Source organism: Schistocerca cancellata, chromosome 1, assembly GCF_023864275.1.
Source record: "Schistocerca cancellata isolate TAMUIC-IGC-003103 chromosome 1, iqSchCanc2.1, whole genome shotgun sequence".
NCBI classification, from domain to species: Eukaryota; Metazoa; Arthropoda; class Insecta; order Orthoptera; family Acrididae; genus Schistocerca; species Schistocerca cancellata.
In genome coordinates, this window is record NC_064626.1 from 1,016,777,046 (window position 1) to 1,016,804,980 (window position 27,935).

Here is a 27,935-nt window from a genome sequence, read left to right on the forward strand (position 1 = left end):
GGATTAACCGATGGTATCGAGAAAGTTCACAGAAGGGCGGTTCATTTTGTTTTATCGCGAAACAGGGGAGATAGCGTCACGGCAATCATTAAAGCATAGGCAATTTTCGTTGGTGGCAGGATCTTTTTGCAATCACCTACTTTCTCCCTCGAATGTAAAATTAGTTTGTTGGTACCCACAGATATGGGGAGAAGTAATCACTGTAATAAAATAAGGTAAATCAGAGCCCGCACGGGAAGACTAAGTGTTATTTTTTCCCCTCGCGCTTTTAGTGAGTGAAACCGTAAAGAAATAGTTTGGAAGTGGTTCGATGAACCCTCTGTCAGGCACTTAATTGTAAACTGCAGCGTAGCCATGTAGATGTAAATCGCTATTGCTCATTCATCGTTACTGGATAGATATCTTACTTCAATGCTGTTTGTATACCGATGTTATAATCTTTAATTTAACCTTTTTTAATTGCAGTTAGCTTGAGAAGGAGAAACTGATATTAACAGCTGTTGTGGAAGAAAGCCATGCAAACAAACATAAAAAATCGCAGTGAGTTCCCATACGCACAAATCCATCATTGGTACAGTGAAAGAAAACACTTCCGTGCTGGAAGAAGAAATGCCGGTACCAAATACATCATGTTTAAAAAATAATACATTTGATTTCGATTGTTTCAATTAACTTTTAAAGTTGATTTTATATACCTCATGATCCGAACTACATTTTCGCCTTAAAAATTACAAGATGTGGCTTCTCAAAGTAGCATTTGTTTGACGGCGGAATGTTGGTAGCGATACTACCGTAGCCACGTGTCCACGAGAGTGGGAAAACTGGTTCCCATTCGAAAATCATTTTGTCGCTTTGTGGAACCATTAAATTATTTTTGAAATTTAAATGGCAGAAGTTCCAGAAAACAAAATCGGAGAAAGTGGATTTTTTGTCAGAAAGTTAGATATTGGATTGATATCACCTCTGACTTTGTACCAGAAAGAAGTCGGCAATGTTAGCTGTGTAGTATGGGACGCGGCGATAGTACTCGCGAAATATTTAGAAGTAGAAAATTCGCGGAATAAGTCGTGGCTTAAAGGTAGTTCAGTTGTAGAACTTGGTGCAGGTCTAGGATGCGTAGGGCTAACTGCTTCATGTCTCGGGTAAGATATTGGAACAATAAGCATGTTTCAAGGAAAAAAAGGTTCTACCGATGCATGCCCCTACAAACTCAATGGGGTATGATTGTGTCATAGTTAAACAGCTGTGGATATAGAATCTTCAGGGTTTACTAGTTTACGGTACGTGTCTTGGTTACTAACTTACGTGTATAGCTGTTTGTATTTCGCCTGTTATGTGTATATGGAAGTTATAAGCTTTGTGTGCACAACTTGACACATTCGAAAAAATGCGTCTCTCTCGCCCCCTTAGACTGTATGTAATGATACATATTGTTGTCAACTTTTTATAAACTACCTTTTTTTTTTTGCCTGTGGCTTGCTCATGCTTTCTACCTGCGGATCATTAGAAAAGTGCCATATTTGTTACCTGTAAATTATATTGACTTTGAACTCTGTGTTTTGTTATCCTTAATTGTCAACTGTGCTACAATTCAGCATGAATTCATTCCGCAGAATTCTCCGTCGTTACTTACAGACCACTGAATCAATATTTTAATTACTTATTTACTTAGGCCGTGGCGTTACAAACCTCACTGCGTTTTCTTCTTCACCATTCTCCTCAATCACAAAATCTTCCGCAGGATTTTATTCTCTGTATAATTATCTATTCTCCATACTTATGCCTCGTGTAGTAATAGAGGTCTGATTAGTTTCGCATATACCCCTGTTCTGGTTCTTATTGATAAAATTTTGTATGACTGTAGTTTGTTGACTGAATATGATGCTCTCTGACGCCGCTTTTATCCTCAACTCTATTACCGGTTTCCCGTGATATTTGTTGTTTACTCCAACCCAATATGTGGTCATCAATCTGTATGGTTTCTCTGCTTTTTTGTGTTAATTCTTTCTTCCCTCTTTCCTCGTCATTTACCTCTAATCCAACTTACTTTGCTTTTTGAAATAGCTGTTTTAACTAGCCAGATAAAGTAATTGAATCATGTTTCAGACATCATTACTGCCAGTATGATACTAGACACAGTAACTGTCAGTATGAGTCCACTTCATTGTTTTCAATTTACTGTAACAGTGAAACAATGTATCCTAAATTTTATTGAAGTATGGTACAAGAAACATTTTCTTCCTCCTGTAAATAACACTGTTAGCATGTTGCTGAACTTCTTGTCATTTAATAATTTAGTACTAGTCAAAACAAACTGTGGTGGTGGTGGTGGTGGTGGTGGTGGTGGTGGTACTACTACTACTACTACTACTACTACTACTACTACTACTACCACTACCACCAACACCACCACCACTGTTACACTATTCTAGTACTGTTAAATTATTATTATTTGTTATTATTCAGGCTGTATAACATATGTTCCAGTGCTCATGTAACTATGACTGACCTTCCTGAGATAATGCCATTAATGAGGCATAATATAGATGTCAACAGACACCTCTGGACACAAAGTGGTGGCAGCACTACTGCTGAAATTTTGCGTTGGGGTGAAGAAGTCAGTGATGTCAAGGAGATCAGTTTGTTACTCCTAGCAGATTGTGTTTACTATGAAGAGGTATGTGCACAAATCAATAATTCTAAATGAATTGGTGATATTTTTTAAGACTTGTTCTCTTTCAGCTTAAAAATAGTAATGACCAAGTAAAATGTTCTATGCTTACATTGAAAAACACTTTTGATATGCACATTTGTGATAGTTTTTGTGTAACGTCTGACATTGATCTTGAGCTGATTTTCTAATAAGCTGAAAACAATTCTAAAATGTGTTTTAGTATAATTGAGATTTCATTAAGTATTTGCACCAAAGCAAGTTGAAATTGTTGGTGGTGGTTGTTCTTCGTGTTGTCTTCAATGCAAAGATGCATTTTATGCAGCTCTCCACTGCTGAGATTTGTTAGAAAACAAATATTTGCATACTTTGAAATACACATGGTTTATTAGGTACCGGTTCAACAGAAAGCACGTACAACATCATACAGAGAAACCACACACAGGTGCATATTAACAACCACTGAACATAAAATACTGACTTTAGTTATTAAAGAACACCAAAGATGTAAAATATATTAACACTCTCCCTTATTTAATAACTTGCAGAGTCCAGTCATATTACATAAATACTGATATCTAATGGAAAAACAGTGGCTTTGTTAGTATATCAGCAAGTTGTTCTTCAGTGTCTACTTTTGCAACTGTGGTGTCATCAGCACTAACTAGTTCACGAACAAAGAAATTCCTTATACGAATATGCTTCGTACTTCGGTGAAACTCAGGATTCTGGGCAAGCTGGATAGCAGCTTCGTTGCCAACCTGCAGAACTGGGGTTGCCTTCAATTTGTCCAATTCTGTCAGAAGCTTCTTGATCCAGACAATTTCCCGAGCAGCTTCACTGGCAGCCACAACCTCAGCTTCAGTTGTGGACATGGCAACAGAAGATTGCCTCTGACTAATCCAGGAGACAGGTGCCCCAGAATACAGGCAAAGAAAACCTGACATTGAGCACCCAGAGCCAAGATCACCACCTTGGTCAGCATCACTACAACACTAAAACCTGCTTCTTAGAATAGTTTTTATATAAAAGTCCATAATTTGTTGTGCCTCTCGGATATCGTAAGATTCTTTTAACTTCCACTACATCACGATCTGTTGGTTTTTCAAGATTTCTTGATACAACACTGACAGCATATGCAATGTCAGGACATGCCCCACATATCAGAAACATCAGTGCTCCAACAGCTTGCCTGTACAGAAATTAAGAGTTGCAAGGTCTTTCTTCTATATCATTGTCCTTTATAATGGGTGTAGTTACAGCCTTGCAGTTTTTCATGTTGAAACACTCTAGTATTTTCTCTGTGTAATGAGTTTGACTTACACGTACAGTTCCACGTTCTTGTTGGTCAATTTCCAGACCTAAGAAAAATTATACAGGCACTGAAGTAATTTTAGACTCTTCTCTTAAATCACTGACAATGTCTTCTAGTTCCTGTGTACTGCGAGCTGCAATATAAACATAAAGCACAAGGAATATTTTCTTACAGCCTTTCTGACTCATGAAAAGACAAGGATCAGCTTCACACCTCTGGAAGCCCAATTTAATGAGATGATTACTGAACTTCTCATTTCAGCAACACAGAGTTTGTTTCAGTCCATGTAAACTTTTATTCAAGCAATATACTCTCCCAGACCCATTATCACATCCTTCAGGTTGTTGCATATAAATGGTTTCTTTTAAATCACCACAAAGAAAAGCAGTTGAAACATCAATTTGTAAAAGTTTCATGCTCTCACTTGCAGCAACGCTTAGTAGTGCTCAAATGGTAGAAACTCTGGCTACAGGACTGAATGTCTGGTCATAGTAAACTCCTCTGTGCTGCGAGTAACCCTTAATCACCAATCTTGCCTTGAATTTATTGACTGAGCCATCAGCATTTGTTTTAACTTTATACACCCATCTATTAGGAATGGCCCTCTTTCGATCCGGTAGGTCTACCAGATCTCATGTTTTATTTTCTTGAAGAGCTTTTATTTCTGAATCCATGACTTCCTTCCAGAAATCGTTTTGAACAGACTTCATGGCATAACTGTATGTTTCTGGTTCCTGGAAAGATAGTGAGAGGTGCATTACATAATCATTAAATTTTTGTGGAGGCCTGAGGGTTAACCGATCACGCAGATGTGGTGAAGCTTCTCCACTTGTGTCTTCCTGATCTTCCTCCTGAGGGTCTTCATATACATCCAAGGAACTGCCATCCTCTTCACTCTCGCTATCAATACCATACTGGTCTTCAGTCTGAGGTGCTGGATCCTGATGATTGAAAACATTCACTGGAAGAGTTGAACTTTTCTCATTCTTCAGTGGCCTCTCCTCAAAGATATCTTGTGACCTAATGAGTTTGCACACCTCTCCACACTAAATTCTGTAACCCTCATTGTGATCATATCCAATAAGGACACCTTTCAGTGCTTTTTGGTCCATCTTCCTTCTGTTGTTTTGGAATATGAGCATAACAGGTGGAGCCTATCACCCGCATATGATTCAGTCTTGGCTTCTTTCCATACCACAGTTCATATGGAGATGTTCCTGCAATACTGGAAAGCCCTGTTCGGTTCAGAATGTAGGTTGCAGTGTTCACCACCTCTCCCCAAAGTTTCTGTGGAATGTTTTCGTGTGCATGCATTATGGCTCTGGCAGTTTCCGTAACTGTGCGGTTCTCTCTTTCACTGCACGTTTTGGAGTGTATGGCATTGTGAGGCTTTGAAGGATACTCTCTTTGTGAAGAATCTCTCTTGCTTGTTTGTTGTCAAATTCTGTCCCATTATCACTCAAAAGTTCCTTGATGGTATGTCCAGCAGCTTTTGCTTCAGCTTTGAACTGCTGTAACTTTTCTGCCACTCTAGAATTTTCTTGTATGAAATATGTTGCCCTAAACTTTGTACAATCATCTTTGAAAAGAACAAAATACCAGTGCCCTGACAGAGAAGGTACTTGAAACGGACCACATACATCAGTGTGAATAAGCTCACCTGGTTCTGCTGTCTTCTTTCTGGTGCCAAATGGTAAACGATGAGCCTTGCCATAAATACAGCCTTCACGAAGTTCACTGTCCATTTCCACCTCAGTATTTAACTCACTACGAAGTACAGACTTCACATGTCGCTTGTTCTGGTGTCCAAATCTTTCATGATAAAGCTGCAACCTATTATCTCTGCTAGCGGCATTAACTTCACTGAGGGAGCTAGGTTTCACATTTCTTACAGCAAGTTTAAAAAGGCCTCCAAGGCGATCAGACACCTACCAATCTAGTGACATTATCAATCTTAAGATGACAAATTTCTGCAGTTGATGTGAATTTACTTTCTGGATGTTGATCCTGTGCTGCAAGAACAGAGAATAGATTCTTGTGTTTCTGAGGTACATATCATACATCTGTCAAGGTAATTCTCTTCCAGTTTCCTCGAAATGCTGCTTCAATGTCTATTGAACCTTTTCCAGTTGCTTCAGTTATGTCACCATTAGCTGTAGTAATTGAATGTTTTGTTAGGAAAGGCTGAAATGTCTTGAAACAATTCCTATCATTTGTAATATGACTTGTTGCGCCATTGTCTAAATACCAGTCCTAATTTCTACATTCAGAGTTCATCAAAGATAATGTCACAGTAAGTAGTAGCAAATTTGTATCTGTGGTAGCTGGTTTTGGTGGTTTGCCATCAGCTGCCCACTTTCTGCACACTCTAATTGTATGGTTGGGTTTCTTGCAGTAATTACATATTAATTTCTTTTTCTTCTTTCTCTCCATTGCATTTACTTGCTGAAATGACAGCCTCGATGAGCCTGTAGTGAGGGCTTCTTGTTTACTAAAATCATACTCCTTTATACTCAAAGCTTTTTCATATGCACAACAATTGAATTGTTAAATTATCAATTGTTCTGTCATCTCTAGACATTAGCATCCAACTAGATTTAAACAAAAAATAGTCTTCTGGTAATGTACCTAATATTTTACAAATCACAAAGAAATCGGGCATTTCTGAATTATTTACAATATCTTTAACCATTTCCTGTTCCAGTTCAGTCCACATATTTTTCAGTTTGGAAATATGTGTCGCAATATTGTCTTCGGGAGCCTTTTTGTAACTAGAGAACTGTAAACAAAGGTTGTAAACTTTGTGTTCAGAAACACCATAAAATATTTTGTGTAATTCTGTCCACACTTCACCCGCTGTAGTTAGACACATTATTTTCTGCAAAGTTTATTCAGACATATTTGTAGTCAAAACAGGTAGAGCGTTGATGTCTGCTTTGTTAAAAGCTTCTAATGCACTATTGTAGCTCGCCCTTTGTTCAACGGTAGCACTTTCTGAAAGAATACTAGGTTTCACAAACCTGCCTTCCCCCCCTGCGGGTTCGGGGGTTAGAATAGGCCCGCGGTATTCCTGCCTGTCGTAAGAGGCGACTGAAAGGAGTCTCACATGTTTTGGCCTTATGTGATGGTCCCCTCTCGGGTTTGACCTCCATCTTTCTAAATTATTCCGAAGAGCGAGCCAATTGGGGAAGGGCGCCTTACGTGGTGCACTGTATCCGTCGTGCAATTAGACCTTTAGCCGGCTTTCACGTCGTTGCCATGGTGTCCCGCTCGTTTTCGATCTTTAGGGCGGGGATACGTCCCTGGGTGCGATTACCACGCTGCCCTCTGCAGTGTTTCTTTTAACTGCGGCGACGACCTTGGACAGTTTTGCACCTAAGATCCAGCACGGTAGCCAGTCCGTTGTGGTGGGGCCGCCATGTACCCTCTTGGTTGTAGCCCCCTGACAACACAGGGATCGCTCTACTGATGCCTGCGCCGTTAACTCCCCACGTATGCCAAGGAGTAGATGCCTATCCTCCTGGGGTATCAGGACTCCCGGCAACGGCCATCCTGCCAGGTGGCCTTTGCTGTGGCTGGGTGGCGCCCGTGGGGAGGGCCCTTGGTCGGAGTAGGTGGCATCAGGGCGGATGACCCGCAATGAAGCGTGGTACATCATCTCTCGCTGGCGGCCAGCCGCCAGCAGTCTCTAAGCGTTCTCGGGCTCAATTTAATGCTCAGAAGTACGATCCGAAAACGTTCCCCTCCCTGGCCACGCCGTGGGAAGAGCGTAAGTCCCAGGATGGAGGTAACAGTTATTCGCCCCGATTCTTAGTTTGCACGAGAGCTGATGGGGAGTCTTTTCTCTCCACAAAGCCTCAGTTCTTTGTCGAGCATTTAGAGGACAAGTTTGGGGAGGTGGAGGGCTTGTCTAAAATGCGCTCTGGCTCAGTACTGATACAAACGGCATCCTCCGCCCAGTCACGCAGGTTACTTGCTTGTGACAAGTTGGGGGATGTTAACGTTACTATTACTCCACATAAGAGTTTAAATATGGTCCAGGGTGTTATTTTCCATAGGGACCTCCTTTTGCAGTCTGATGACGAGCTGCGCGCCAACTTAGAACGTAGAGGTGTTCATTTCGTCCGGCGCGTTCATCGGGGTCCGAGGGACAATCAGGTTGCTACCGGTGCCTTCATCTTGGCCTTCGAGGGTGATACGTTACCGGAAAAGGTCAAGGTGATGGTCTACCGATGTGACGTCAAGCCCTATATCCCTCCCCCGATGCGGTGCTTCAAGTGCTGGAAGTTCGGCCATATGTCTTCCCGCTGCACTTCCAGCCTCACATGTCGAGATTGCGGACGCCCATCTCATCCCGATACTCCATGTGCCCCGCCTCCCATCTGCGTCAACTGCGGGGAGCACCATTCACCTTGCTCGCCAGACTGCAGAATATTTCAGAAAGAGCGCAAAATCATGGAATATAAGACCCTGGACCGACTGACTTATACTGAGGCCAAACGGAAATACGACCGATTACATCCAGTGAGAATGACAACTTCCTACGCCGCTGTTACAACACCTGTGCTAGCTCCATCAGTTTCGCGCCTTTCGGCCGGATCGACGAGTGGTACAACTCCTCCTGCCCCCTTGCCAGTGGGGGGCTCTACCCACCCGATTGCTCCTGTGCCACCTACCTCAGGAGCAACACCATCCCCCCCATCGGGGACGTCGGTCCCCGCTTCTACGCCGGAGAAGTGTCCAACTTCTTCGGCTTCTCACGCTCGCAAGGGGTCCCTTGGGTCCCTCCCTTCCCAGGTTTCCACCGGCGGGAAGGCTGACGATAGACAGTGGCGTAAGTGCCCACAATCTGCAGGTCGAAGGGCTTCCCGATCCTCCTCAGTCCCGGAGACTGAATCGGTGAAGCCCTCCCAGCCAGTTAAACCCAAGGAGCAGCGTGAGAAATCAAAGAAGAGCAGCTCTAAGCCCAAGGAACGCGCGGTGGTAGCCACCCCATCGCAACCTTCTAGCTCTGCGTCTGAGGACGCGGTGGAGATTCTGGCGTCCGCTGAGGACCTCGATCTCGCCGGTCCCTCAGACGCCGTGAATAGCAATAGCACTAGCACGGGTGCTCAATCGGAGGCAGCAGGTGACCCAGCGGCGTAATCTGCCGTCCCAGTCCCGGCACGCCTTTCTCAGCCATGGACAAAACCATCCTCCAGTGGAACTGCAGCGGTTTCTTCCACCATCTAGCTGAGCTCCGCCAACTTATCAGCCTTCACCCTTTCCTCTGCATTGCTCTGCAGGAAACTTGGTTTCCAGCAATGCGCACCCCCGCCCTCCGTGGCTATCGGGGTTATTATAAGAACCGAGCAGCTTATGAAAGGGTGTCTGGTGGCGTCTGCATCTATGTCCTTAACTCACTTCACAGCGAGTCTGTCCCTCTCCAAACAGCTTTAGAGGCTGTCGCTGTTAGGGTGTGGACGCCGCAGGCTCTTACCATCTGCAGTCTTTACCTTCCACCGGAGGGTGATGTCGCGCAGCATGTCCTGGCTGCGCTGATAGCCCAATTGCCGCCACCTTTTTTATTACTGGGCGACTTTAACGCCCATAACCCTCTGTGGGGTGGGTCAGTGGCAACAGGTCGAGGCGCCACCGTTGAGCATTTATTGTCGCAGCTCGATCTCTCGATTTTGAATGATGGTGCCTCCACACACTTCAGTGTGGCGCATGGCACCTACTCCGCCATTGACCTTTCAATCTGTAGCCCTAGCCTCTTACCATCTGTCCACTGGAGTGTGCATGACGACCTGTGTGGTAGTGACCACTTTCCGATTTTTCTGTCACTACCACAGCATCACTCTTCTGGGCGCCCTAGCAGATGGGCTATGAATAAGGCTGACTGGGACTTGTTCTCCTCCACTGCCGCTATTGAGCCTCTCTCAACTGATGCCATTGATGTGGTGGTTACATCGGTCACCGCCGGCATCGTCACTGCCGCCGAGTCTGCCATTCCCCGTTCTTCTGGGTCCCCTCGGCGGAGGGCTGTGCCTTGGTGGTCGCCTGAGATCGCTGAAGCGATTAAGGATCGCCGGCGGGCACTCCAGCGTCACAAGCGACATCCCTCCATGGACCACCTTATCGCCTTCAAACGGCTGCGTGCGCGGGCCCGCCTCCTTATCCGCCAAGGCAAGAAGGAGTGCTGGGAGCGGTATGTGTCCACCATTGGACTCCATGTCACTCCATCGCAGGTCTGGGCCAAGATTCGACGGGTCTTCGGCTATCGGACCCCTGCCAGCGTCCCTGCGCTCTCACTGAATGGAGCAGTTTGTACTGACTCCGACGTCATTGCAAACCGCTTAGCAGAGCATTTTGCTATGAGTTCCGCTTCTGCGAATTACCCCCAGGCCTTCCGCTCCATTAAAGAGCGGATGGAACGTCGGAGCCTTTCTTTTCGCATCAACGCTTCTGAACCCTACAACGCTCCATTCAGTGAGTGGGAATTTCAGAGTGCCCTTGCCGCTTGCCCTGATACCGCTCCCGGGCCAGATCGCATCCACTGTCAGATGCTGAAACACCTTTCAGTGGACTGCAAGCGACGCCTCCTCGACCTTTACAACCGTCTCTGGGTCGAGGGTGAGTTTCCATCGCAATGGCGGGAAAGTATTGTCATCCCCATTTTGAAACCTGGAAAGAACCCTCTGGAGGTGGACAGCTACCGCCCCATTAGCCTCACCAACGTTCTTTGTAAGCTTCTCGAACGGATGGTGAGCCGGCGCTTAAATTGGGTACTGGAGTCTCGGGGCCTTCTGGCTCCATCTCAGGGTGGGTTCCGGAAAGGCCGCTCCGCCGCCGACAATCTGGTGAGCCTGGAGTCGGCCATCCGTACTGCCTTTGCCCGCCGTCAGCACCTGGTCGCTGTCTTTTTCGACATGCGGAAGGCGTACGATACGACATGGCGTCATCACATCCTTTCTACGCTTCATGGATGGGGTCTTCGGGGCCCTCTGCCGATCTTTATCCGCAATTTCCTGTCGTATCGTACCTTCCGCGTGCAAGTCGCAGCCTCCTATAGTTCCACCCACGTCCAGGAGAACGGTGTGCCACAGGGTTCTGTTTTAAGTGTCTGTCTGTTTTTAATAGCCATTAACGGGCTCGCTGCGGCCGTGGGAAATTCTGTCTCTGCTTCCCTGTATGCTGACGACTTCTGCCTTTATTACAGCTCTACTGGCATTGCAGCTGTTGAACGTCAGCTACAGGGCGCTATCCGTACGGCGCAGTCTTGGGCTGTAGCGCATGGGTTTCAGTTTTCGGCAGCCAAGACCCGCGTTATGCATTTCTGCCGGCGCCGAACAGTCCATCCTGAGCCGCGGCTTTATCTTGGCGACGAACTCCTTGCTGTGGTGGAAACCCACAGGTTTTTGGGGGTGGTTTTCGATGCCCGGTTGACTTGGCTGCCTCATATCCGGCAGCTTAAACAGACGTGTTGGCGGCATCTCAACGCTGTGAGATGCTTGAGCCACACCCGCTGGGGCGCCGACCGCTCTACCCTGTTGCGGCTCTACCAGGCGTTAATCCAGTCCCGTCTGGATTATGGGAGCCTGGCTTATGGCTCAGCATCCCCATCTGCGTTACGGGTGCTGGACCCAATTCTCCACAGCGGGATACGCCTTGCCACTGGTGCTTTCCGCACCAGCCCTGTGGACAGTGTGCTAGTGGAGGCAGGTGTACCCCCACTGCGGTTCCGGCGCCAACGTTTGCTGGCCGCTTATGCTGCCCATGTTCTAAGCTTGCCCGGGCATCCAAATTATCGTGTCCTGTTCCCGCAGTCAGTCGTCCATCTGCCAGACCGTCGGCCCCGGTCGGGTTGTCCGATCGCCGTACGCGTCAAGGAGCTTCTCTGTGGGCTTGGGTTTTTCCCTGTTCCACCTCCTTTCCGGGCGCCTCTGCGTACACCCCCGTGGTGTGTTCCTCGCCCTTGCCTTCGGCTCGACTTGGCACAGGGCTCGAAGGACTCGGTCCCTCCAGAGGCCTTCCGCCGCCGCTTTTATTCCATCCTGGCCACGTATCAGGGCTCTGGAATTGTTTACACCGACGGTTCGATGGTTGCTGGTCGTGTCGGGTATGCGCTAACTCTAGGGGACCATTCCGAACAACGGTCCTTGGCGGCTGGCTGCAGCGTTTACACTGCTGAGCTAGTCGCCATCTTTAGAGCCCTAGAGTATATCCGCTCCTGCTCAGGTGAGTCCTTCGTTATCTGTAGCGATTCCCTGAGCGGTTTACGAGCTCTCGACCAGTGTTTTCCTCGTTCTCGTCTGGTGATGGCTATCCATGAGTCCCTGCATACTCTTGCGCGTTGCGGCCGCTCTGTGGTCTTTGTGTGGACCCCCGGTCATGTCGGTATCCCGGGCAATGAACATGTTGACCGCCTGGCGAAAGAGGCCACGAATAAACCATCTCTGGATGTTGGCCTCCCAGAGGCTGATTTGCGGGCAGTCCTCCGCCGAAAAGTTTTTGCTCTTTGGGACGCTGAATGGCGCGATCGGATTACACCCAATAAACTCCGAGCCATTAAGGAGACGACGACTGTGTGGCGGTCCTCCATGCGAGCCAACCGCAGGGACTCAGTCGTCCTTTGTCGGCTCCGCATTGGCCACTCCCGGCTAACACACAGTTATTTACTGCGCCAGGAGGACCCTCCTGTATGTCGCTGCGGGGCGGCTTTGACGGTGGCCCACATTCTGTTGGCCTGCCCCCTTTTAGCTGTGGTCAGGCAGACATTTGCGCTGCCTGATACGCTCCCTGCCGTTTTATCCGATGACCCTGTTATGGCTGCCTTAGTTTTACGTTTTATTCGGGCAGGGAGTTTTTATTCTTTCCTCTGAGTGTTTCTGTTTTATTTTATTTTTTGTTTTGATTCTGGCCTTTGGCCTATGATTTTACACTGATCTTTTAATGTGTTTCTAAGTGGTTGGCTTTTCCTTTTTTATTTCTATGGTCGGCCAACCACTGTCACACTCTGTGTGGTTTTAGTTCGTTTTGTCTTGTCCTTGTCTCCGTTTCTTTTGTTCTGTATCGTCTGTGTCTATTCTGTTCCTCGTTTTTATTCTCTGTGGCTGTTCTTTGTCTTTGGAAAAAGGGACCGATGACCGTAGCAGTCTGGTCCCTTTCATCCCCCAAACCAACCAACCAAACCTGCCTTCCACAACAGCAAGTGCGCCAGGAATTCCTCGCAGACAAATACTTATTTTGTGGTTCCAGGTGTTCCAATTTGTTTTGCCTTCCAGAAGTCCGATGTTGATCATTCTCATTGAATCCATCGTTGGTTGTGTGGAATTAACAACTTCAAAAATGTCTTCTTGGAGATAACTTTAAAAAAAACCTTTTGTACAGAGTTAAGTTATTATTTTTGTGCAAGTGTCCTTTTAACACGCACCTGGGGGCCATAACCTGCTGAGATTTTGTTAGAAAATGAATATTTGCATACTTTGAAATACACATGGTTTATTAGGTACCGGTTCAACACAAAGCATGTACAACAACAACAAACAGAGAAACCACACACAGGTGCATATTACCAACCACTGAACATCCAAGCCTGTCACTATAGTCAATCCTTCATCGGTATATAAAATTTTGTTCCCCCCCCCCCCCCCCCAAAAAAAAAAAAAAATCACACACACACACTCTCTCTCTCTCTCTCTCTCTCTCTCTCTCTCTCTCTCCCCCCCCCCCCCCCCCCTCCCCTCAGTTACCAATGATGTCTCAGGCTGTGTCCAACCAATGTTATCCAGACTTTGACTCAAGTTATGTCAGAAACCACATTTCTTTCTGATTTGGTGTGGTACTTCAGTTTCAGCATTGAAGATGTAACAGCATATTTCAAAAGCTTATATTATCTTTTGTGTGTTTATTATCCATGTGCCACTTCCATATAAAGCCGTGCACAAGAGACAGTTACTTGAGAAAACAATTAAAAATTTATCCGTCACAGAAAAGCGCCTCGTGTTATCAGTCTGCACTTTATATAGTTTCTAATTCAACCATTGACTGTTTAGTTTAATGCCCAGATAGAAAGCTTAGTGGACTACTTTGTGTTTCATGTCTTGTCTGATTCCCTCAGCATTGCCTTATTAAAAATAAGTGCACACCATTAACTTTCTTATAGCCTGTCTATCCCGTATAGCCAACCTTAGAAGTCCTTTGTTGTCTCTGACAGAATCACTCTGTCATCGATAAACTTCAAACTTTCATTTTGCTTCTTGAACTTAAATACCTCTTGAAATTTGTCCTTAATTTCCCTTTGTTGCTTACTCATTGTACAGCTTGTATAACATGGACGATAGGTTTACAACATTGTCTCATTCCCCTTCTCTATTGCTGACTTCCATATCCTTTGACCTTTGACTCCTATAAGTATTGTCTTTATTTATTCATTCATTCATTCATTCATTCATAGACCATTTGGTACACAGTATTGGCCACATCAAAAGTGAACAAAAATTGTATTTGTATATAACATTTACAAAATAGTATAGGATAGGGTGGGCAACCGGCCATGACCTTGTCAAAGGAACCATCCGAGCAGTCACCTTTACGACAAGGGGGAACCATGGAAAAATAAAGTCATGATGGCTGGACGGGGAAACAAACCCCAGACCTCTTGTATACAAGTCCAGTACATTAAGAGTAGAGTAGCCACCTCAGTCGGTACATGATTGGAAGGGGAATAACAAAATGCATTGTCTACATTATAAGTGCAATATGCACAACAAGTAAGTGAATGAAATTTTGATAATAAAAACTCTGAAAAAGTGAAAACACATGAATAAATTACGTGCTACTACATAAAAGTGCAAAATGCACGATAATAATGTATGGAAAGTTCTGGTTGAAAATAGCAAATTATTTAGGAATTAAGGAGATAACTTACTGAAGAGGCAGAAGTGCTGTATCATCAACAGGCACACAGACAAAAGTTACAGAGCTCGGCCAGCTTTCAGAATGCACTTCCTTTTTCTAGCTGTGGGGGGATAAACAAGCATGAAAAAAAAACACACACACACACACACACACACACACACACACACACACACACACACACACACAAAAACTGTCTCCATATATTGTAAAGAGCTGGCAGTCGACTGAGCACAGTGTAGTGAGACGTGTGTGTGTGTGTGTGTTGTGTGTGTGTGTGTGTGTGTGTGTGTGTGTGTGTGTCCAGCTAGAAAAGGAAGCTATCCAAGCTTCCTACCTTTTGTTTGTGTGCCTTTCAGTGAATCGTCGTCTTTTATTCCTAAGTAATTTGTAAAATGCAGAATAAGTCAACCAGTGAGGTAGGTAAATCACGACTCTGATTAAAAGCACCTCTCAGAAAATAATACGCACAAGCACTTATAGAGCACTGCTAAAAGATATTAAGCACAAGCACATGAAACCCTGCTGACACTAAAACAGTCACAATTAGGTTAGCACCATTTCCTTTCTCATTGGAGGTGTGTCACACTCCATTTGAAACAGAGCAAACACAAGACCAGCATCCGAACCATTCTTTGCAAAGGCAAACACATTACTGATAGTGCATTGGTTGACAGAATCAGAAGAACCCAACAATGAATGAAAGCCTAGTTATCCAATAAGTTAACATATTCATTTACACTGTAAAAGCAGTTCTCAACAAGAAATGGTTTTAACTATTATTTAAAAACCTTTACCTTCTCCAACCTTGTTACATATGTTGACACACAGTATACAGACTGAAACCAAAGTGGCTCACATGTTTCTGAGAGCAGGTTGTACTAACTTGTTCTGTATGGAGGGGCCCACACATATTATAACTCTGGTAATCATAGGTGACCAGCAGGTCACAAAGTGTAGCCCATGTCATCATCACACATTTGTATATGTACAATGGTAAGCAAACACAACCGTTAAATAGGGGCTTGAAGTGAGCGCTAGCTGAGTTATGTGACAAGATTCGAATAGCCCTTTTCTGTAATGTAAAAATTTCTTTTGGTCGGCTACTAACTTTACCCCAGAAAACTATCGCATAAGATACAAGGAAACTGAAAGTAATCAAAATAATCCATTCTAGCAACACCTGGGGAGCAAACTTTAGAAATAATTCTCAGAGCAAAACATGCAGAACTCAATTTCTAGGCGAGATTAGTTACAGGGCCTTTAAAGTTTGTGTTCGTCAGCGTGCAAGTTTTGTACACCTAACTCATTTCTGTCCAGTACCAGATGGAGACCTAGGTTTTAACTTTTCTTCCCAAAGTGTATATAATTTGTTTTCGTCAGATTTATTGTCAACCTTTTGGTATTGAACCATGAATGCAAGGACTTTCAGTTGCTGTGGACAGAGGTCCCTGAACATCACTATCTATTACCAAGTGTCATCTGCAAACAACAAGATCTTGGCAGCAATTTCTGAGATGTGTATATCTTATAAAGTAAGGAACAGTAGGTGACATAATGCACTTCACTGGGGTACACCTGTTTTGACTTTCCTTGCATCAGATACTTGTCTGATTTTATGATTAGCATGAGTTGATGTGGGCTCCACAACCTGTATTCTACTCTGCAAATATGATAGAATCCACGTCTGTGCTATTCCTTTTATCCCCATTACATCAAACTTATCTTAAAGGATTTCATGACTAACCATGCCAAAAATGATAGAAGAAATCTAAATTAACTCTGACAACACTATTGTTGTTATCCAAATTACTATTTTGTCAGTGTAATCATTTATCACCGTTTCTGTACTTCTGCCAGTTCGAAAGCCATGCTTGTTATCATCCAATAGACTGTGGTCATATAAGTACTTAATGACTAGTTGTTTCTTTACTCCCTCCATAACTTTAGAGAATGCCAAGTGGAGTGGAAAATGGGTCAGTAATTTTCAACTTTATGCCTATTTGCACACGAGTAAAGGTATTGCTTTTGATATTTTTAATGGGAATACTCAATCTTATTCTCTAGGTCTGGTACAGAACCATTTGCTCCCTGATTGTCCTGCAGATCAGCTTACATCAGCTGTTCCATTGTTCTGGAAATAATTCATTTTAATATTTAGCAATCAAGACTTACTGAACTCATTGTTGTAGAAAGAGACCTCAACCACACACACCCAAATGCACATTGCCACAAGCACGATGATACTGACTATTGAGTACCGATTTTAGAGAGCAGTTGCCTGGGCTAACGGATGAGTAGAGGAGGGTACGGGAAGACGCACGAAGCAAGGAGAGATTAGTGTGAGGCAGGAGTGGGAAAGACAAATACTCAGCGGCTTCACAACAAAATGAAGGGAGTTAGGAGGGGGTTGAGCATACAAGAAATATAGAAAGGGGAAGTTGGAAATTTGGTTGGGGGGGGGGGGGGGGGGGGGGGTAGTACACAGCGATGGCAGTACACAGCCTGGATGAGAAAGGAGTGGTATGAACAGCAATAGAAGAGAAAAGGAAAAAGTTAAAGGGAGGCAGTGGGTAGCGGAGGTTTAGGCCAGGGAAATTACAAGCATGTAGAATTCGGAGGAGAGACACTTCCTACCTGTGTAGCTCAGAGAAACTTATCTTATGCAGGAAGGGAGTATCCAGATGGCATGCATAGCAAACCAGCTGTTGAAAAGTTGTATGTGTTGTGCCGTGTAGCACGTTCGGCAATTGGATGAGCCAGTTTGCGATTGGTCGCAGTTTGGTGATACCCATTTAGGCAAGTAGACAGTTGGTGACCTGTTGTGCCCATGTTGCATGGTGCACAGTAATTATTGCAGCCAGGGGCAGCTCGTTCTAAAGGGCCAGAGGGGCCCACCCCACAAACAGTATGTGACATGATTTTAGCAGAGTATGACTGACAGAAACCCGATATAATCAGACCCAGTTCTCTCTGTTGCCGACTCATCACACAGTGTATCATTCTGAAGTGACAAACCAGTTTTTCTTTACCCGTCCCATTCACCCAAAGCCAAGAGTCAGTGGAAGGTGGACCATAGCCCTGTACTCCCTCCATGCTCCCGGGCCACAGTCAGTGACATGACCAAGCAGTTTCACCTTCTCCATCATGCTCCTTGCCAAAGCATAGCTGTGGGCCAGCAAGCACGGGCCCCAGTGGACGGGTCGCTGCACATGTACTCCTCTTTCCCTACACCACAGCCGTGCTATGGAGCTATTGGCAGACGGCCCTTAGTCCCCCCACACCCCCAGCTCCTAAAAGTACAGTCCCTGTAACATGACCAAGCTGTTTACCTTCCTCCAGCTCAGCTTTGAGCCTCCTTGATTGGGCCCGGTGGATGGACCATCTCACCCATACCCTTCTTTTCCTGAACCTCGCTGTCTCAGCTGCATTCCCACTCTCCCCCCCTAACCTGGTGCCCACAAGTCTTTGCAATGTTCGGGGCCAGCCACCTTGCACCCACAGCTCCAGACTGTAGTTGCTGTCATATGCCTTGTTGCATTCCTCCCCGTCCCCCTCTGCTCTACTGCCATTCGTCAACAGGAAATGTGGAAAACAGCAAACAAGGCCATCTTTCAGTGTGCTGGAGCTGTTTGGTTGAAACTCGAGTGTTTGCACAGTGACGACTTTAAAACAAATATAGAAGATAGTTTTCTTAAAACGCCCTTTCGTTTATTAAGTATAGAAGAGAAGCTGGAAATCAGGCAGTTAGATGCACATCAACCAAAAGATTTCATGATATCTCAACTGAACAGAAAGAGGAGAACTTTCTGCAACTCATGGTTCTGTAACTTGGTTAACAGTTAGTGAGGAAAAGCAAAAATTATTTCGTTTCTATTGTGAGTTTTTGGTTGTGAAGGATTGTGGACAATAGGCATTAAGAAACAAGAAGAAAGTGGACTACATTCAGAAAATGCTTGTATATACAAAATGTTTGGCACAATTAGCATTGCTGTTCAGATTGATTCAGCATATAAAATGTCAGATCAGAACTGTAATGAATTAGTTACAAAGAATAGATGTGTATTTCACAGAAGAGTAGAGTGCATAATGTTTTGTGGAACTCATGAGCTAGCATGAAACACTCACAAAGTGTCAGCAAGCTTTAGCAATTTCTTAGATTTGTTATCTTTTCTAGGAAATCTTGATAGCGTGTTAGATGAACCCTTAAGCAGTTATAGTACTATCATATGGACATGTACATCACACATCGTACGCAATGAACTTTTAGACTTTATGTACCAAGTTTACGTTGAAGGACTGATTAAAGACATTAATGCTGCCACATGTGTTTCAGTGCAGGCACATGAAACAACAGGTAATATATGCAGAAGTCAAATTTGTCATACTGTGGTATATTAAGGGAAGCAAACCTGTTGAGATTCTTTCCTTTAAAAATGTTCATAATAGGACAGCATATGGGCTTAATGAGTCCAAAAAAGAAGTCTGGAACCTTTCAGTGTTTAAGAAAAACTCATTGCTCAGGCATACAGTAGTGCCCCAGTAATGAATGGTAGTCATGGTGGCGTACAGACTCCAATGTGGAGTACTTTCCCATATGCCAAGTATGTCCACTGTTGTGCGTACAGGGGACTGATGACCTCAGAAGTTAAGTCCCATAGTGCTCAGAGCCATTTGAACCATTTTTTGTTGTGTGTACCAAATGAATTTGGTTAGTAAGAATGCTCATGATAAAAACATAGTCTCTCAGGTTTGTAGTATAATGTGGTGAAAAAATGATTTTTGCATGGTGAAGTTTGGGATGTGTATCGTTGCTTAACACAAGAAAACAGAATACCACATTATATTAAGGATATCCTCCACCAAATAAACAATATGTATTTCGTGTAATCCGGGGTGCTGCTTCTTAATGCTGCCATAGGTTCATCTTGATGTTACTGCATTGCCACTCAGGAATTGTGCAATGGTAAGAATAAGCTCCAGGAATTTGTGTTCACAAAGAGTTTTATTTTGCACACTAGATGTTGGGTGGCGAACTACATCTAAAATTGACTTAAAACTGTCTCATGACTGACGTAAAACTGAACTCCAACCGAGATATGGTGGCATACAAATCGCCTCTATTTATATGATTTTAAACAATTACTGACATTTACATGTGGAAAAATCGGGTCTACTGCCGGATGTTTGTGTCCCTCTGGCACAATATTTTGGCCTCGTAACTCGTTGCCTTCTTCAGGTGCTACCTGAGACTGCTGTATTGGAGGATCTTGTCCAGTATTTATGCTCAGAGGGCGTTGGGTGCTCTCTGCCGTCTGCGTCCGCCTGGCGCTGCCTGTAATGTGTTGTTTCTTCCCTGGTGCTCCCTCGGACGTCCGCGCCCGACTTGGTCTCCATCTGTGGCAGCTGTCTGAGGCCCATCCTGTGTCGGGCATTCCGTTCGCGGTCCGTGCCCGCCTGGTGCTGCTCCTGAGGTTTTGGCCCTTCCCTGGTGCTCCCATGGACGTCCGCGCCTGGCTCGTCCACCATCTGTGGTCGTGGCAGTTGTCTGGGGCCTGGACCCGAGTTTGGCATTCCATTCGTGGTCCGCGCCCGCTTGGCACTGCTCCTGAGGTGTTGGCACTTCCCTGGTGCTCCCACGGACATCCGTGCTCACCTCGTCCACCATCTGCAGTTGTCAGCTGTCTGAGGCCCGTCTCGCGTCAGGCACTCCATTCGCAGTCCGCGCCTGCTTGGCGCTGCTTGTAAGGTGCTGTCTCTTCCCTGGTGCTCCCTCTGACATCCGCGCCCGACTTGTTCTCCATCTGTGGCATCTTTCTGAGGCCCGTCGTTTGTCGGGTGTTCCGTTCACGGTCCGCGCTCGCCTGGCGCTGCTCCTGAGGTGTTGGCACTTCCCTGGTGCTCTGACAGTCGTCCGCCCTTGGCTCGTCTATCATCTGCGGCCGTGGCTGCTATCAGAGGCCCGTCCTGCGTTGGGAGTTGCGTTCGCAGTTCACGCCCGCGATTTTCCACATGTCAAGATCTCGCCGGGAAAGCCTGAAGAGTTAATTACTGACATTGTTAGAAAATAAAATTTTTAGGTTCAACAATTAAAACTTTTATGTAAGTCTTCCCAAATTACGTAGAAATTTACATGAAATAAAAGTGAATAATTTCATACAAAGACAGGAAAGAATCTGTTTCTATTAAGACTATAAATTACATGTTTTATCATTACAACAATATATTTCATTAATTTGCATATATCATTCTACTTACTTAAAGGATAATCATCCTATCATTTTCAGGTGAACAGATGGATTACGTTTTTTGAATGAAAGGTCGGGATTCAATTAATTAAATTTTGTACGAATAAAACTTTACATTTCTATAGAGTTGTAATTACAATTCCATTAACTAACACAAATTAAAATGTTAGTATGCCTAATTATGACTGAAAAATTATCATGTCATATTTCCAATACAGATACAGTTTGTTTTTTAGCTTGAAAACATAAAAATTGCTGTCTTTTAGTGACTAAAAATATCAGAACTTTAATAGTTAATTATTTCATAATTACAACAGTAATTTTATTCCTACCGTGTGCCTGAAGTTTGTATAATGTACAAATTGTGATGGTACATCAGCTTTTAACCCAACATGTTTCTCTCATTCTGCATACTGGTGAAGCCCAATGTAAACAATGTCAAAACAATAGCTTAAATTAATGCAAATTATTAATTTTCTGCAAAAGAAAATCTTCAGTGTATTCAAATCCAGATAACTAGAGAAGACCAAATCAAAGTAGCATACTGGTATTATACATATGCCTTCTTCAGAAGAGTGGAGATGAGACTGGTAAAAGGATATAGAATCCTGAAGTGTTGTGGTATTACAGGTTGTTCTTCACAAATATTTCTGGATTTACGTCGTCTTTCTCCTAATCACCTAAGCAAAGTGATTTGTCATTGACACTCTGCAACAAGAGAATTCCTTCAGTCTCTTCAACAAGGTGGATTTCCAGTCTCGCATAGTAACTAATGTTCAAGAACACAAATTACACTTATTGGAATATTTTGATAAGATTAAGCAAGAAGATTGTCGGGATGATATTACAGTAAGAGAAGTATTTGCTTTAAGAAATTTACCTCCTAATTCAGACTTTTTGCTCCTTCTAATTTTTTTTCTACAAGATTATGAAACCTGTTGATATTTTTTATAACACAGTTTGGATGCAGAATGCAGATGCCATGACTAGAGGCAATGCATTACATAATTTTGAGTCAGCTGTTTCTGAAATAAGAGAGAACACTGACAGGTACTGAATTCCTGAAGATAAATGTTTTGCTCCTTCAAGAAAACATTCCAAGTATAGCACTGAACCTAATCTGACAGCAGATGCCAAAGAAGTGTGTGACACTGTGATCATCAAACTCAAAGGAAGGTTCAAAAACTCTCATGTCTTTAGTAGCTTCGAAATTATTGATCCAAAAAAGTTTGCATCTTTCAATGATCATTTCCCATCCACTTTAGTTGATACTTTGTCATTAAGTTACACTCTCTTTATTTTCCATGATTAAGTGAAAAATAACTGTCAGTCATTTGCCACAATGATATGTTTAAAGGCATTACTTTAGTTTGTGAGCTGGCCACCTTTCTGGTAGAACGTTGCTTCGAAGAACTATTCACTGAAGTGCACAAAACATTGCAAATTGTACTAACTACACCTCTAAGAGTGAACATCAGCAAAATGTGAGCTGGCGAACTTCAGATTGAACCCAAACAGCTCCAAACCCCTGAAGTTATTCAATGAAATGTTTCACCACAGCATCGTCCCACTCACCTAAAAAAAAAGGACATGGAAAAACCAGTGAAGGTGGTGGTCTTTAGAATGGGTTTAAGCAGTATAACATGAAGGTTATATAATGAACACTTCAGATCAATTTGGTTATAAAGTTTACTAACTTTTTATCTGGTCCCCACCAACAAAAGTGAGCACCAGCTGCCACTGGTTGCAGCATAGATTGTATATAACATAGCTGCTTTCACACATGGCACTTCATTTTAAAGGTCAGGAAATGACGGTAATATGATAGTGGCAGAAGGGCGTGGGTGTGTACATGGGACAGATCTTGCACCTGGGTCATCCACAACAGAAAAACACATGGGGAGCAGAATTGGAATAGAGATGGACAGGGATATTCTCTAGATTAGGTGAACAGCAGAACACTGCTTTTGGTGACATTGGTAGAATATTCCTCATCTCTGAACAAGGCAAGAGGTAGTGAGAGTCCTGGTGAAGGATGTGAGTCCTGGTGAAGGATGTGGTTGAGCTTTTCAAGGTCAGGGTGATCAGAGGAGTGTTGGTCAGAGTGCTGGTTTGACAGGTATGCTGGTGTAAGATGAAGAGATAGCATGGGAGATTTGTTTATGGATGTCAATAAAGTGGTGGTAAGGTTATAGGTATGTTTTGACAATGACTGCTTTCTACTACAGGTGCGGTGTTCTTAGTGGGGGGAGGGGGGGCCTCTGAGGCAGAGATTTTTTGACATGGAATGGGTGACAGCTTTTGAAGTGTAGATAATGTTGGTGGTTTCTGCTCTTGATATGAATAGATGTAATAATGGAACGATCTGAGAGGTGGAGATACACACAACGGCCCATTCAGCTGAAGGACCGAGTGAAGCAATGTTGAGGTTATAGGAGAAAGAGTGTAGATTGTCTGTGCAATGAGTCCGGTTTATGAAAATGTCATCAGTGAATAAGGAGACATGGGGTTTTAGGTGTTGACCAGATAGGGAAGATTCCTCCTGATGGTCCATAAATAAGTTGGTGTAGGATGATGCCATGAGAGTATCCATTGCAGTACCAATGATTTGTACAAAGATTTGGCCAGGACAGAAACAGTGGAAAGGTTGTGAATGAAGTGAACAGTGTCTTGAATGTAGGATGGGAGCTTACAGACAATAGTGTGGGAGCACTGTATCTAGCCACAATGGGACAACCAGTAGGGAGACCATTGAAGTTGGAGATTCGTCACTTCTAACATGACATCACCTTCCTTTCCCAATCCTCTCCCTGGTGAGTCAAACACCACTCCTGTGAACACACAGTTATCTCTAACCTGGCAACCAATCCTGACATTATCATCCTTTCTATGGACAAAGTTTGCACCACTGCGATTCTGATTGTTTGCACCTTCCCCTGCTATCACCCAACAGCTACAGCAATGCCACTAAGTGGATCTGCTCGTATTCTGCATTTCTTCATTTGAAGACACAGGTCTTTATATGTTTGGTTGTCTGCATGAATAGTCAGTGTAATAGTCATAAATGAGCTTTGTCCTCAACTATGTAAACAAATGCTTTCTAAAGAGATATAATGCTCTCAAAGTGTGTGATACAAATCTGATTATTGCCTTTAACCCTTGTAATATGGGGGGGGGGGGGCATACTTTATGCACATCTTTTGAAAATAGTGTAATCTAGTCAGTTACTTTACATTTTAAAATTCTGAAAAAATATTTATTGTTTAATGAGCCCTTTTAGCTAATTCCTTATGTTTCAATTTTTTCATCTAAAGTTAATCCAAATGTGTAAGTCTCAGTAGTAGATGTCACTTACCCTATGAATGACATATTCAGTATTTCCAGATTCAGTGCCTTACATACATATCAGTATCTCTTTTGTAAAGTATGTTGAGAATAGAAATTAACAACATTGAACGAATTTTGCATTTTTTAATTTTTTTGTGATGGTCATAAAGACAGTTGTACACGTTATTGAAAGTGCATTGAAGTTGCCGAGAATATGCTAAAAGTTATTTTCAGATTCTGGACACTACTTGCACATCAGCACCTCTTTAAAATATACATTGATAATAGGATTCAACAACAATTAACAGTTAAAGTAATACTCTCCCCCTCCCTCCCCCCAGTAATGCATATTATGGAATCATGCCTTGGTATTGCTAGGGTGAATTCTATTATAAATTATAATAATTTTTGAATACGTCGTGTTACTGTAAATGATACTGGGTTACTTTAGAAATTCCCTTTAACTACTGAATAATATTAAAAGGCAAATAATGCAGTATATTCAGAAAGTATTATGATTTAGAGTATGAACTTGCTGAGGTTCCCATTACTGCAGAAATTTCAATATTGTAAAGGTATTTTGATTTCAACCTTTCTTTTTAGCCAATGATGTAAATATTACAAGAAATAGAAAATTTATTTGCCTTCAGAGATTTAAAGCTACTCTTGACCTAAAATAAATCCCATGCAAACCCAATAGACTTCTTACTGGCTGGTTCCACAAAAAGGTAAGAATTGATTACAGGAACAGTTTTACTGCATCATCGACCTTTTAGACTTGTGACTAAGAATACAAATAAAGCATAACTGTTGAGATAAGAACCTTACTGTCAAATGAATTTTTAGGATAATGTAAATAATAGCTAACATTTCATATGAAAACTGAGAAATTGTGCTTTTGGAAATGCAACAAGCTTACTACATTGGTAGTAATTGTGTCTCCAGATAAATTATGTAATATAGAAATCTCAAGCATTTTGATGCATATTTAGAACATTATATACTGCTCACAAATTATCAAAAAACACTATGGAAGCTATATTGTAACTGTTATCAGTTGTGTTATTAACATTCCCGTAAAACTCATTCACAGATACATGTCTTTCTAACAGAAATCGTGTATTTTTGGTTGAATAAATGGAAACGGATTAACAGTACACTTTTGTTTTTCAGTCGGTAGAACCACTATTTGAAACGATCAATGCACTAGCAGGACATGAAACTGAAATTATTATTTGTCAAGAGTTAAGAAGTTCTGAGCTTCAGATTCAGCTATGGAAGAAATTTATGCAGTTACTAGAAGAAAAGTTTCAGATGGTGCATATCAAAGAGTCAGAACAGCATCCAGAGTTTCACAGTTTCGATATATGTATTCTCAGAGGAAAGAGAAAATCTGTCTCACGATAGGTACTGAGAAAGTATTCCAAATAGAAATACCTCTGTCTTTCAATTTAAATGTCCCACAATGTAATTTGGATCGTAGGAATATAATAAATAAGTCTTGCTACAGTCAATGTCATTGTATCAGGTGACTTGTTTAATGTATTTGTGGTGTTCTTTCAATAAAAAACCTCACTCTGTAGTTTTGAAGAAAAAAATAATTCATCATACCACAACTGGTGGCATTAATTAATATTTGGTGACATTGTCTTTGAGTTCATTGTGCTATGCACTTATATTCATTGTTGTCATTAACTCGGTCAAAATGTTGTGTAATACTGTAGGGTGGGGGATATAAGCATATGCTATTAGGAAACTATGTAGTCTGTCAGATCTTATTTTAGATCAGTAGTAATCAAGGATTATTGCTAAATTGCAATACAAGTGGACATTTGTTGTAACTGCTTATTTCAGATTATGATACAGTGTAGCTTAATGGCAGTAAATACTACCATTACCATGCTTTTCTTGAGGATTTTTGGAAAGAGTACACTAGCATGAATGAAGGACACACTGGAATAAAGAAATAAACTATCCATCCCTGATATTAAGACCACTATGTCACAGCTTACAAAACCATATAACCTTACAGTCATCCATTTTAAAGATTCTTACCTATGTTTGAAGTAGTGAAATTATCCACATTTGTACTCTATTATGTGACTGATTTTGGAATTGCAAACCATTTTCAGATGTATCCTTTTCATATTATTGTTAAATGTGCTTTAAGCTTTTTATTTTGGGTGAAACAGTATTACAGCCTGGCCTTATCCAATGTTTACAGTGCTTGGTGAATTCAGTTAGTGTACAAGCTCATATAATTATGACTTACAGCATTTACATAACATAGAAGGTGTTACATCCAGCAGAAGTAAAGATTGTTGTCAGTGCCAAAATAAAGGAATTGTATACCGTGTATATGCAAATGGCATTAAAGGTTTAGGTGGTGTCATATCTGCATGGTATTTGACACATCAAGCAGCATCTAAAAACAGCACAATGCTTGATACCATGTATGCACGGCTTGAGGTTGATGCTTGCAGGAGATCTGTGACACTGTAAGGTTGGAACAATTCTCTCATAAAATGCAGAGCAGCTCCAAAAGGCCAATTGTGTATGTTTCAAAAATATTATTGGCAGCATAACTACGGGATTCCCATATTGAGAAAGAGGCTTCAGAGATAATTTACAGTGTGAAGAAGTTTAATATATATTTTTGACAGCTTTGACTTGCTGTGAGCAAGTTAACGCATCATGCTACACTGCTCCCCAGGTGCTGTGCATCCATTTGAGTGTGGTCTCTGGGTTTTCCTTAAGCTGGTGTGTATGTGCCACATTCTGCCACGAATGGTTGAAACAGTGAATACTGACAGAATTACTGGCAAAAAAATAGACTCCAGTGTTCTCAAGTACAGGTACAATTGACTGTTCTGACTTGCTACTGTGCTCAGTAGGATCAGTGCAAAAGACTGTGAAATGGGACAAGAAATATTTTTCTCACGTTCTAGGTTTGTGCATTTAAATGCTCATTCTGCTCGCAGATCAGCTGCAGGGTAAAAAAATGACACTTGGGGAGTTCCAATTCTTTCTCATTAGTTAAGTTGTAGAAAAATGTGCAACAGAATGAGAACAAGCTGGTAGGAGAAGGCACCCTGATGACGAGAATCCTCTACAATTTACAAAAAAAAAATGGGTTTACAGATGTTATTGTGAGCAAATGTTCAAAGAATGCACATGAATGGTTATTGTGAAACAGTGCACTGAGGAACCAGATACCAAAGCAAAATTTACAGTGTACCATTCTGTGTATGTGCCCTGTTTCAAAACTTATCACACAAAGGAGGATTACTAATCTTTGGGAACTAAAACTAGTAGTTGAAACTGACACTTCTGAATAAATTACTCAAAAAAATACAAAAAAAGTATAAAATTTGGTTTTTAATGTAGCAAAACTGGTGTAGCTGTGGAGAAAACTTAACTGAACATGAGCAGTTCTGGCCTGTCAGGATCAGTGAGAGTCATCCTGTGAGCGTAA

General features: G+C 42.7%; 1 protein-coding gene across 1 annotated transcript; it reads left to right on the forward strand.

Annotated features, from left to right (window-relative positions):
• The first annotated feature begins 793 nt into the window (after positions 1 to 793).
• On the forward strand, positions 794 to 26,425 carry LOC126089161 (protein N-lysine methyltransferase METTL21D-like). The gene is made up of 3 exons (XM_049906889.1): positions 794 to 1,142; positions 2,488 to 2,677; positions 25,634 to 26,425. The coding sequence occupies exons 1-3, from the start codon at positions 886 to 888 to the stop codon at positions 25,865 to 25,867; spliced, it is 681 nt and encodes a 226-aa protein (XP_049762846.1). The 5' UTR covers positions 794 to 885; the 3' UTR covers positions 25,868 to 26,425.
• Positions 26,426 to 27,935: the final 1,510 nt, after the last annotated feature.